Source organism: Apis dorsata, unplaced genomic scaffold (assembly GCF_000469605.1).
Source record: "Apis dorsata unplaced genomic scaffold, Apis dorsata 1.3 scaffold_172, whole genome shotgun sequence".
Classification (NCBI taxonomy): Eukaryota; Metazoa; Arthropoda; class Insecta; order Hymenoptera; family Apidae; genus Apis; species Apis dorsata.
In genome coordinates, this window is record NW_006263460.1 from 73681 (window position 1) to 87044 (window position 13364).

The following is a 13364-nucleotide window of genomic DNA, read 5'->3' on the forward strand; positions in this document are numbered from 1 at the left end:
TTTTATTTTAAAACAAATATTATACAGATATCAATTATATAATCCGTAATTTTTATTTTTATATATATTAAAAACATTTATTTATTTATTTGTTAATAACAGAATTAAATTTTATTTTTATTAAGAATTAAATATATTTTGTATTTATATAATTTTAAAATATTCGAAATATTTTTGCTATAATGATTACGATAAAAGTAAATAAAAGAAAATTTCATATTTCACGATATAAAACAATATTTAAAATTTTTTAAACAGTGAACATTAATCTTCATTATTATCATTTATTTGGTTTATATTTGATTAATTTTTTAATTGTAATCATTAACGAACTGCTAAAAATTAAAATTATATCCGATCAATTAGATTATTGTAAATATGAATATTGTAATGAAAATATTCGATTTTTATGTTTATTTCATAGAACGAAAGAAATATTTAAATATATACGCTACGTTTATTTATTTACATATTAAATAAATAATTTTTACTTGAAACCAGAAATATGCGAATGCTTTCGAGAAAGAAAAAGTCGGAATGGTGGAGCTTCCTTATCTAAGCGAGGAAAGATTGCAAAAAATGGGAGTTCCTCTGGGACCGAGACTGAGGATTTTACAAGAAGCGAGGATATCGGTGTGCAAAGATCCAATTTATGTTGTGTAAGTCTTATGGAATCCCTTGTTCACCTGAAAAACTACGGAACGAAGAAATATTAAAAAAAATAAATAAATAAATAAAAAAAATCATTTTCATTTCATGCTTTTAACGGATTTTAAATGGTCAAAAGTATATCGTTCTTTCAATTCATCTCAACGAAAGATGATTCTCTCGGATGAAATCCTAAACAATGAACAGATATTGAAAAAATTAGTATTTTTTACAAAGTAGAAAAATAATACTGATAAGAAGGGTCAAAAAAATAATTGCGCTCTATTTCGTGTATATTAATGCGATTAATAATTATTTTGAGATAGAGATTATGGTTTTGCACGTTAAAATGTATATGTGTTAGGAAATCTGTAAAACCATCTGTATTTTTAATCATACAATTGAAAATTAAGAATTTTTTAGTTACATGCATCATTGATCTCAAAAATATTTAATTCTGACAATATAAAATTTTATTTGTTGACTTGTCACTTAATTTTTTTTTAATAACAATTAGATTTGTATTTCAATTATATATTATAATAATGACAATTTATTATATAATATAAAATTGATAATAATTTAGGAAATAAAATAAAGAAATAAAAATTTCTTCATTACATTTGTTTTACGTTTATTAATTATATTAAGAATAATTAATTTTTTAAAAATACAAATTTTTTATTTCTCTATATATGTTCAAAATCATAATCTCTAATATATCACAAAAGATATAACTGATCTTGTGTTTAATGCGTTTAATTCGTTTAATTCGTTGAAAGAAATGTTTGTGAGAAATGCGTTAATCCTCAAATAGTATTGTTAGGTCTATAAATAATGGTCTACTATACTAACTAAGTATACTTGATTATATTATATATTCAAAGTTTAAACGATAAAATTTTTGTCGTTTTAAATATAAAATACAAGATGTAATTAAATATTTTATAATTAAATTATGAATATTGTACCTATATGTACCTATATGTACCTATATGTACATTTATGATTTATTTAATGGTGCAAAATTGTACAAAACACAAATAATATGCAAAAATATAGAAAAATAATCGTAATATTTAAATTTCTGTTTAAGTATCATTTACTCAGTTCTACGTTCATCGAAGTATAATTCGCTTAAATACTCTACCTATTATCGATACTACAATACTAATTGAAGGTTAGCGTTTTAGATAATATGTAGATAAAATAAGAGAACAATTATTAAGTAATAACAATTATTTAAGATTCTTATAGATCCGTTTAACTTTACTTCTATAATTTATTATAAATTATTAGTAAACCGAATACTCATCATCGGTATACATATAACACGTATTTTACATATATACATACAAATGATAACTGCCTCATTTAATTAATTTTAAATCTTATATATATATATATTTTTTTTTAACAACTATTAGGAATATATTATAACAAAATAGAAGGAATGATACATCGAATAACGTTAATCAAAATATAAATACCTTTCACGGTATTGTCGTTGATTTTAAGAAACCATTTATATATTTATACAAAGGAAGTAATCGTGATTGATTTTGATTGCTTATGCGTCAATTAAACAAACGACCAATTATAATGAGTATAATTTCTTATTTTGTACAATTAATCGATCATTTTGGAATATTATAAATAATACGTATTTTGTAGACACATTTAATCAAAAGAGAAACATCTTATGAACGTTTTAAAAATACTTATCAAAAAAGTTATTGTATAAAAAATGTTTTAATTGTACATGTATTTTTACTTATAATGATTCGTAGAAATATTTGAACACTTGGTATAGAAAAATTATATAAATATAATATGTATATAATATGTATTATGTAAAAATATTTAAAATACAATAGTATAAAATACAAAAGTATATACATATATATATTGAGACTATTTAAAATCAATATATATACTGAAAAAATCCAAAAGTATACGTAAATGTTATAAAATATTTATTACAAGCGATTATTTCTCAATTGATTTCAATGTAATTCAATCTAATTTATGTAAAAATTGTAAATTTAACAATTTGTAAACTGCAATATGTTTTAGAAAAGAAGAATTTTATCATTTTTAATCATTATTGGTGCGACAGAAATTATAGGAAATTTTATATCTGATTTAAAAATAATAGGGATAAATCATTAACAAATTGATCAAAATCCTCATCAAAATTCTCTAGAGAATTTTCAATTAGAAAAATTGTATTTTTATTTACGTAACTTAAATTTGTTATTTTAAATTTTTATTTTTAAATTTTTAATTTTTAAATGTTTATTTTAAATTTATATATTTTAAATATTTTAAATATTTATTTCTTATCTGATCTTTTTTCGTTCTTATATTACTTTTTTATAGAGAAAAGAATATGCTCACATACCGTTCAGTCTCATATATTATTACGTTATTATAGTTGTATATATATATATTATATATATATTTTTATTATAAAGTATCAATGTATTCATATATGGAAATGATCAATATGATTGAAATTTATAGGAAAACCAACGGAAATTAATACGAAACAAGAAAAATTTATGTAGAATGTTTTCCATCTCGTTAAATACTAAATGAAAAAATATTTCAATGGGTGGTTAAAAGATCATTTTCATTTCTTTTCATTCTTTTTCGTATCTTTTATTAAATTTTATTTCGTTCATATAGATTCAATCGTTAATATATTCTATCATACGAACTTAATTTCTTGATATCTATTCGTCGAGTAAATTATTAACGAATTTGCGTATGAAGAAACGAAATAAAAATGAAAAAAGATCAAAAAAAATATTTTTGATGACAATATTTTTATGTATTCGCTTTTTATATATTTCTTTTTCGAATATTTTATTAAATTTTATTTTTTCCTAAATGATTTAAATTTAAACGTTAATGCGTTTAAATTTAAATCATTTAGGAAAAAATAAAATTTAATAACGTTATAATTAAAACGATTCGTTAGTTTATGATTTAATGGTATTCGAAATAAAATTGTGTGAATCAATTGCTGTGAATTTAATCAAGCAAATACAAATTTAACAACTCGTTAATGAAATCATTTTGAATATATGTACATATGTACATATGATGTTATTTAATAATTTTTAATACGCATATTGTATTTATAAAAACTTTTCGAGTGTTCTAAGTGTTCGAATCTTTCTATTCAATCATAGATTCTTTTCGATATAATTATAAATGATATTCACAATAATAATGTATAACGAATATTCTATTAATGAGAATCTAAATCTGATTAAAAATTAAATGTTCATTAAATGTTCGAGTATTATACTATATTATACTTTCTGTTTTGTTTTTAGAAAAAGACAACGATGAATTTCTCCAATTTCATTATTAATAATATAATTAATGACAATAATATTAGAAAAGTAATTATACGCATAAGACGTATTTTTTATATTGAAATTTGTAACATTTTTCCGAATATCTTATACGAAACAGTTTTAAATCGTCTATATACAAAATCGACATAAAATGAACAAATGTGTTTCAAATGTGTCGAGATGTTACTATATTCTATCTGAATAGATTGTATGTTAGGTTTTTTCTCCGATCGATCAGTTTCAATCGATGGAATAGATCTATTCTATCGTCTCGATCGAGAATAAGCTCAAGCAGTTAACGCGAATGCGCAGATTGAGAATTGGAAGCAAAAATGAATTTTTGCCAAAGAGACGTGGAAACGTCGTCGACCGAGTGGCGTGTCGAACATTGTCATTTCGAGGAAGCGGAAGAAATTTTTTTCCAAATGTGCTATTGTTTTCGTTTAAAACAATTCAACGAATGTTATTTTCGTTCTAACAATTTAAGAAATGAAACGCGAGAGAATTTACATAAATACGAATCACAAGCAAATTTTGGTGAATTAATAATATGAAATTGTTTAAATCGGTTTTTTTATTTCACAAAGAAAGTTTTTAAAAAAAATGGAAAGAAAAATGAAGTAGAATTGCAACGAATTACCGTTTGACTTTGAATGGAAAATCACCGACACGAATGCCCGTGTCCCACTTCGATAATATCGATTCGTTGAATAGAAAACAGAGTTTGCCTAAAAAGCGGTCTTTCGTTCGCGGGTCTTTGCCAATTTTACAAAAGACACGACTCCTTATCCCCACTTATGAGTAATCTTTCTTCTTTGTGCTTTGAAATTTAAAAGAAAAGAGAAAGAAATAATTCGTTCATTCAAAATAATTACAATTTCGAACGTTATTAGAACGAAATTAAAATTCAAATTCTATAGCAATCTATCGAAAGGAAAGAAAAGAGATAAATTTTTGGAATTTTTCATTATTTATTTATCAGTTTATTAAACTGGATTTATCGCGTAAAATAACTGAGAAAACAAACAGTTTCGATTATAGTCGAACAAGCACATGTAACGTTGATACCAAAGAATCGATATCCGCTCCTTTGCAATGACGATTGCTACAACGATTTCAATTATTACCAATGATGTGTTGATTATATAAAAGAGCGACACACCGCTTCGGTTCTCAATTAATATCGATTCTTGTTATCGAATTCACGTGAGACATGATCCAATGTTAACTGTAAATTCGACGTTAATTTAATTAATATGCCAATATTCGATGATTCTCGATAAATTTGTTATTAAGTATCATTATATATCGTACCTCTTTTACAAATTTTTTTCATGTCCTAATAATATCTTCCAGATGATTCCAGTTATATCTCGTAGCTAATATTGTTTTTAACATTACCTGCATTTTTTGATTTCATTATTACCTATATTAAACCTTGTACAGTTAATTATTTGTAGGAATATTTCGATAATAATATCATTAATATCATTATTTTAATATTCATATTATTATAAATATATTATTATCTTGTTAAATCTTGTATTTAATAAATAAGTGAAGAGAAATAATGGATGAAATAATGGAGATTTAATGGATGTCAATTTTTCGTTTACTTTAAATGACGAATATTTTAAATGTTGAATAAAATGATTTGATTTTGGTGATTGAAAGGTTTGTGATAATTATAAAAATTTAAAATGACAATTTAAAATTCATTATCATTAAAAAGCAAAAGAATTATAAAAATTTTAGGAATTATGAATATTTTGAATTTTATTAATATTAGTTTTATTACCATTATATTATTCATGTTATTCTTTTTTTATTTTTAAGATTTAAATCTAATTTTTACATTATTTTGCTAATCATTTTCTAAACATATTTTATTATGTTATATCGATATCGATCGTTATATCGATTTGATCGTACGAATAGATAAAATTTTTTCTTAACCTATTTTGTTCGTAATATTTGCAATTTGTTTCGCTTATTACTTTTAGGTAAAATATAGAAATTTTTATTTCTTTATTTTTATTTTGAAAAAGTTGTAATAGTATAATTATTTGCGCAAAAATAAATAAAGAGAAAATAAATAAATAAAATATTATTAAAATTCTAAAAAAAAACAAATATAACGTAATTCTTAAAATTAGGCAATTATTTTATCGTTTTGTCAGAAATTAACTAAATATTTAACTGAAAAATTTTGCAATTGTGTCATTGTTCTTCCAAATCGGTGACATTCGATTAAAATTTGAAACAAATCCACTTTTCGCGTTAATGTAAGTTCTATAAATAATAATATAGAAAAAATAAATAAAAATAATGAAAAATAATCTTTATTAAAAGTAAATGAAAATTAAATTCTTGATTCTTTGATTTAAAACTTTATCTCGACTCGATCGAAGAAATAACACGAAAAGCTGTTGCGATTTACGAAAAGATTTTCTAAACTACACGCCGTCTAGTTCTTCGTGAATCAACCGTTTCTTTCAATTGAATAATCGCGTGTTAACTGTTATAACTCACAGACCATCACTAAGTGATCTGCTATTATGGACCCAGACCATGGACTGGCCTTTAATCGACGCTGTGAATAATAATTATTTCGCTTCCGATCATCCATCGCCTAATTTAATTATGATCCTAACTATTCTGCCTCTTTTTTAATTATGGTTGATTACTCGTTAAAATTAAACGATGATCTTGCGATTATAATAATAATAATAATTCGTTTCGTTCGTTCCATGATAATTTTCAAATATTTTTCCATATTATTTTATTAATTAAATGAGATTAGTTAAATGAGAAGAATTTGTATTTAATTTGCATGAAATATAAAAAGTAAGATATGATTAATGTTCTTTGATCTTGTTCGGTTGGTGATACGTTTTAATAAATTAATTAGTAAGATTTATTAAATTAAACAGTAAGATTTTATGGCAAAAAAAAAAAGAAAATGGGAAAAAGTGATAACGTTAGAAGAAAGAAAATTTATTACAAATTTGTACGATAAATCATTAGAAACTTTAAAACTTTAAAAAAATAATCCATAAAGTGGGCGTCTATGAAAGATAAATGAAAATGTTAGTAACAAAGTAGTGATAATTTATAAAATAGAGCAGAATCTGAAGATAAGCGACGATCGATTTGAAAAATGATCATTAACGATATTTGTTTGTTTTAAGTTTATTCAAGATTAGACATCGTATCCTACGTACATTTGGACGAAAATATTCATCTTGTAAATTACAATCTTAAGATTTTATTAATTTGGTGAAAGTAATCGTTTAAACTTTTTTTATTTTAACGATGTTAAAGTTAAATGCTTAAAAGCTTAAATTATTAATTATATCGATTTCGTTCTACGTACAAGCATATAATATTGAAGAATATTGATGAATTATTATGCAACATTATGCAAAGTTGAGAAACGATTATAATAGAGCATAGATCGCAGTTTAAGAAACACTGGCCTGATTCTGTATAAATCGTTACAAAGTTGCGTCATATTTTTGGCACGAGAAAATTAAAATGATGAAATTAGGTGAAACTTTGTTCAAAGTAAGTAACCAAAGCAGAGAAGAACTTTTGAGAAGAACTTTTAATGGACAGAGAATTAAATAGCTTTATGATTTTTGCGTCATTCATTGTATCGATAGAAAGATATTTTTAAGCAAATTTATAATTTCTATGTAATAAAACTTTAGATGTATATTTAACATCATATTACGTATACGTAAAGTATTCGATGTGAGAATATAAAGACAAAATTTCCTTGTTAAATAATATTTTATAAATTAAAATATATTGTAAAAAAAAAAAAAAAGAAAATGAAAACGTTCATCCAATTTTATTTCAAGCGATCCTATTTTTCCATTCTTTCTATCTCTTGATCAAATTCAATAAGAATCACAAGTATACGTGGTCTCTAACGAGCGAAATTAAATCGAAAGAAGGATCGACTGGGCGAGACATATTTGAAATTTCGGCAGAATCGACGATGTCCAGACTGTGTTCCGGCATAGCCAGTCCACTTTTATCAGGAAATGCACAATTTAACAATTGTGTCCAATTATTTTTCCCGAGGCCTCGGTCTTTGATTGGCCATCTTGAAGATCGCATAGCGGCAGCCCTTTGCCCATTCATCTAGTGATTCGTTCATTTTTTGTTTCTACCGATCCGATGATTCAAACGTGTCTCGTCTCGTTATCGTGCTATATTCTGCTGCTTCTTATTGCTTAAAATGTTCTTTTTTTAATCCTATATCGCGCTTATGATCACGATAAGGGTAATTATGCAGAATGTAATCTTCGAAACTAATTCCTTGCGACGTTCTGACGCAATTGGCTCGATGATCCAACTTGAAAAGGGGTCAAGTATCAAGAAAATGAAAAATTTTAAGTTTTATAATCAAACTCGATGATTTTGTATAATTTTAATCTTTGTAAATTTATAATGAATATTGATCACGTTTTTAAGAATTTTTTTTTTTTTTTCGTAATTCTATGACTAAATCGTTTCTCACATATCTACTTGGAGAGTTAAACATGTTTTCTTCGTGAATGATAACTATTTGAAAAAATAAAATAAAATAGTTTCGTTGGTTTCTAATCAATTTCATTAGTTTTAATTATATAATGAGATACAAAATTATCATTAATTTCTAAATAAGATAAAAATAAGTGTATCTTTTTCTATTACGTATTATAATTAAAAAAAGAATTTAAAAAATCAAATAAAACAATGGATTAAATACGATAAAAGTAATAGTTTCATTATTTTTACTTATCAGCACGTATATGTATATATATATGTATTTCTTATTGATAAGAGTATTCGATACGGCTTGCGAAAAATAAACAAGAAGAAGAAACAAATGATTTGGCATTCAATGAAAACAAGAAATCAATTTTCGATCGACCGAGATACGATTACTTTTTTTCTGTTCGAACGATCGTATCATCTCAAATATTTTGCAAATTGTGAATAAAAATGACTTTAAAAATAGCTCGATATTTATAAGTGTGTTCCATAGTAGGTATTGAAATATTTTGGTGCGTTTTACCGATTGCGGAAATAGCGATAGCGAGTGTGAATCAACGGAAGAAGAGTGTAACGTGATAACAACGTGGAGCTGCCCTCCGTACAGTTTACTCGTGGCTCAAGACACAATTTCAATTGACCTATGGCCCCACTCTTAGTCCTCTCCCCTCGTCCATCGTACGCGTTCTGTTCATAGGCCAACATAAGCGTCTTTTCCTTCACTTCGCAACGACCGTCCATCGAAGATGAATCGAAACGGTATGTTCCTCTTCGCCTTCTTTCTCTTCGCTCTGTCCATCGTCTACGCGGAATTAGTACCTTGGAGGCAGTGTCCTTATCCTGATCGTGAGTATTGGATTCTTCCATTTATTTGATTGACGTTTAAAGTGGCAATGATCGATGAATTCGATGAATGAAAAATCAATCGATAATGATGAATTAAGAGAAAAGATATTTCATCTTTTGATAAAATTAACCACTTATTATTCTTAATATATATAAAAGAAAAATTTTTTACTTGTGCGGTAGATTATAAGATGTTAGATATGTCGATGAAACGATTTATCTTAGATTTTTGATCGTTATGTGCAATGAATTGTTCATTACTGTTTCGAATTTGGCCATTTCTTACATTTAATGAAAAACGACATTTTTTTATATATTTTTTTTATAAATAATAAAACATCAAACAAATAGATAAATCGTGTTTCGTTTTGTTATTCGTTAACGAAAAGTAACTATTTTGATTTATATTTTGATTTATATTTTACTTCTGATTATTTCGATATTTTCGTGGAAATCGAAGATTCAAAACTCCTAAAAAATTGCCAAAAATTAAAATAAAAATTTATTAATTCGATAACTATTAATTATAATGTGATAAAATATATTTTTTTGATTTGTTTCTTTAATGATAATTTTATGAATAATTTTTTTTATTTTCCTGTAGTTGTTACAAGTGAATCTCTTCCTCTCTTATTGCTACAAGTTCTATCATGGCAACAGTTTTATCATATTGAAAAAAAAATATCGATGATTCAAATGTTTTTAAGATACAATTTGTTTTTAATCTTGCGACATATAGTATATCGAATTTCATTGAAATAATTTCAATCAAATTTTGATTCTTTTTTTTTTTTTTAATTTAATATTAATGTCACATGTTAGAGACTTGATTATTTTTTTCGATTAATTCAATTAATTTCTTCGATAAATTTAAACGAATCGTAAATCGTTTCTCATTATGGATAATTTTTAAGAAAAAAATGTAAAAATGTCGGCTGATGCTTATCTTTTAAATTATAAATAATTTAATTCAAATAAGATAAGGCAAGATAGTGAAATGAATCAGCTGATCGGCCAGAAGTATCGTTGTCGCGATTGATACTTATCTAGTCTTTCAATGAAAAATTTAAAGAGATATATTCATATCATTTTATGCATACAATTTACTCTATTAAATATGAACGCAATATAATACGTGATATGCGAAGAAAAAACAAATTTTAGCTATAGTTTTACATTAACTATTATAATAATATTTTATATAATATTAATATAAATTATCTGTAACATATATTCCACTCAAAATAATGTTGTAATAGCTGTCTAAAAATGATCTTTTTTAAATAAATATTAAATAAAAATTTAAGGAGAAAAATTCTAAAGAAATTTTTTAAATTATTCTTCGTGTTTTTTAAATTTGTGTTATTTATGCATAATATTATTTATACTATATTTTTAATCGAATATAAGTTTTTTTTATCTTTTCCTGCGTGATAAATAACTTTAACTATAATCATAGTCAAAATAAAAATAATCGTTAATTATTTGCCTAATAAAATTTACTTTTGTATTTTAATCTACTATTTTGATTTTATTCTTTTTTAGCCAATACCCAGACAAATTGTACTATTCATGAAGTATACATAGATCCTTGCAAAGAAATCGCAGAGGGAAAGCCATGTAAAATAAAAAGAGGAGTTATTGGAAATATGACATTCCATTATACGCCTGGTAAATATCATATTATTTATTATAATATAGAAAGAAAAATAAAATTTATAAAAATGATTCATAGTTAAGTTTATGTACAAAGTTTTAAAAAATTTATATCGGAATGAAAAATAATAATAATATGAACTAATGAAATATTTTATTTTTAATTTTTCAGCCTTCTCCTCGGACAAAATACAAGGACGAATATTTTGGGCAAGTCAAGTAATGGATATTCCATTTTTGGGAATGAATCCCGATGCTTGCTTGTCAACTTCCTGTCCAATTGAAGCAGGATTAAGAAATACATATCACGTGGAAATACCAATTTTAAAGAAATATCCTGTTGTAAGTATTGAAAATAATTATATTTTATACAATAATGTGTTTTTTTTTTAATCATTTCTTAAATCAATTCATTATTCTATGAATTTAGATATAGGAAAAATTCACAAGTTTTCATTGTATAAATTTTTTTCATTGTATAAATTTAAAAAATTTTAATCAATATTATTAATAAATCATAATGAATATTATTTATAATATTTTCCTTTTTTATATTTTTTTTCTTTATGCAGGGACAATTCGAAATTCAATATATTGTTATTTAATCTTCAATTCGTATCAATGATTTACTTGTTTCTGACAATCCTCGAATATTTAAAAAATATTGATTGTCGTTAAAGGCTTCGAAAGTAATAAAAGATTTTATTTTGAATTATGTTGTATTAAAATTTTAATTACATCTGTTTTATTCAATTAATATTAAATTATTAAAATTATAAATTTAATTTACACGCTTTTCTCCTATAGCTTTCAATTATCATAATTTTTTTATTTTATAACGAAACAAAATTCTAAATATAAAGAATTAAAAATATTACGTTAGATTAATCATTTTTGAGATAAAAATGTAACTAATGAAATTGAAGTATAATATAAATAAAGGAACAATTAACAATATATTAATTATAATTAGTTTCTATATTAAAATAATATATATATAAATATTTTTATATTAGATTAAAATGAATATCAATTGAAATATATTTTTGTTTCAGCGAACTTATGATCTTAAATGGAAAATCTGGAACGATGAAGAGCAAGAATGTTGTTTTATGTTCCAAATTAAAATAACAAAATGATATCAAGTATATATGATTCATCGTACCATCACGCTCAATCAATTAATATTTCCAATTCGTTAATTTAATAAAATAAATGGATAATTATCGACAAAATGAATTTCTTTGTTACATTCCTTTTTTTTATTATTCAATTTTTTTAATTTCTTTTTATCTATTTTTGGAAAATTATATTAAAATACATTATTATAATAAATAATTCGTATTCATGTTAGTTTTTGCATTTTTGATAAATAAAATTTTGAAACTTTTTTATTTTATATAATATTTTATATAATATTCTAGAAAAATAATTATATTGGTCTAAATTATCTTTACGTGTTATGTATCATTATGAAGACTTAAAGACTTTGTCAAAAGATGATAAGATTTTTTTAAAATAATATTTATATATATAAAAGAGAAGAACTTCAAAAAAAGTCGCTACGGATAGGATTCGAACCTATGCGGGAAAAACCCATTGGATTTCGAGTCCAACTCCTTAACCACTCGGACACCGCAGCTTATGCAACATATTGTTTGAATTCTCTTTTATTAAATTATTTTAATATTAAAATGACAATAATATTAAATAAAATAAAATATGTTTCGATTTTTTATTCATATTATACAATTCTATACTATACAAAAATATACGACATAAATAAATATTAGATTCGAATAGTATTCTATACATATGATTTGTTATAAAATTATTAAATTTAATATCTAATAATATTGCAAAATATTATTTAAATTGATAAATTATAAAATTAATAATATATTAGTAAAATTATTGATAATTGTAACAATTTTAAAGCATTTTAAAATATTTATTAAAAATCTACAGGTATCTACTTATACCATTATCGATATGATAGTTGGCAACGTAATTTTATTTATTAATACAGTATTGAACAGAGAAAGATATATGCGTGATATAAAAGATAAATTGCAACTAATGTAAAAGATTCACTTTTAAAGATTTTATTTATAAATAAATTTTAATAATTTCACATTTCACTTCATAAATAATTTTACATTTCACTTTTTTTAATTTGAATGATTTTTATATTAAATTAATTATAATTAATATATATTCTTATTATATCTTATTTTTAAATAAGATAATTTTTAAATAATATCTTATTTTATCTATATATTAGATAAAATGTCA

The 13364-nt window shown here is 23.5% G+C and overlaps 2 protein-coding genes and 1 non-coding gene across 7 annotated transcripts in view; 2 read left to right on the forward strand and 1 right to left on the reverse strand.

The window, feature by feature from the left end:
* LOC102678578 overlaps positions 1 to 722 on the forward strand; it is a 49161-nt gene extending 48439 nt beyond the window's left edge. For 4 of the 5 annotated variants that reach the window (XM_006614186.2, XM_006614188.2, XM_006614183.2 and 1 more), the window contains one exon: positions 502 to 722. In XM_006614186.2, coding sequence (XP_006614249.1) covers positions 502 to 663 — 162 coding nt within the window. In that variant the 3' untranslated portion in view covers positions 664 to 722. The remainder of the gene's footprint in view (positions 1 to 501) is intronic. The other variant, XM_006614187.2, reaches the window with a different exon arrangement.
* An 8455-nt stretch (positions 723 to 9177) lies between these two features.
* On the forward strand, positions 9178 to 12304 carry LOC102678348 (MD-2-related lipid-recognition protein-like). Its single transcript, XM_006614182.2, has 4 exons — positions 9178 to 9413; positions 10959 to 11084; positions 11242 to 11411; positions 12125 to 12304. The coding sequence occupies exons 1-4, from the start codon at positions 9314 to 9316 to the stop codon at positions 12206 to 12208; spliced, it is 480 nt and encodes a 159-aa protein (XP_006614245.1). The 5' UTR covers positions 9178 to 9313; the 3' UTR covers positions 12209 to 12304.
* A 325-nt stretch (positions 12305 to 12629) lies between these two features.
* Trnas-cga lies at positions 12630 to 12711 on the reverse strand. Its single transcript has one exon. It is a non-coding gene; the product is annotated as a tRNA-Ser (tRNA).
* Between the last annotated feature and the right edge of the window lie 653 nt (positions 12712 to 13364).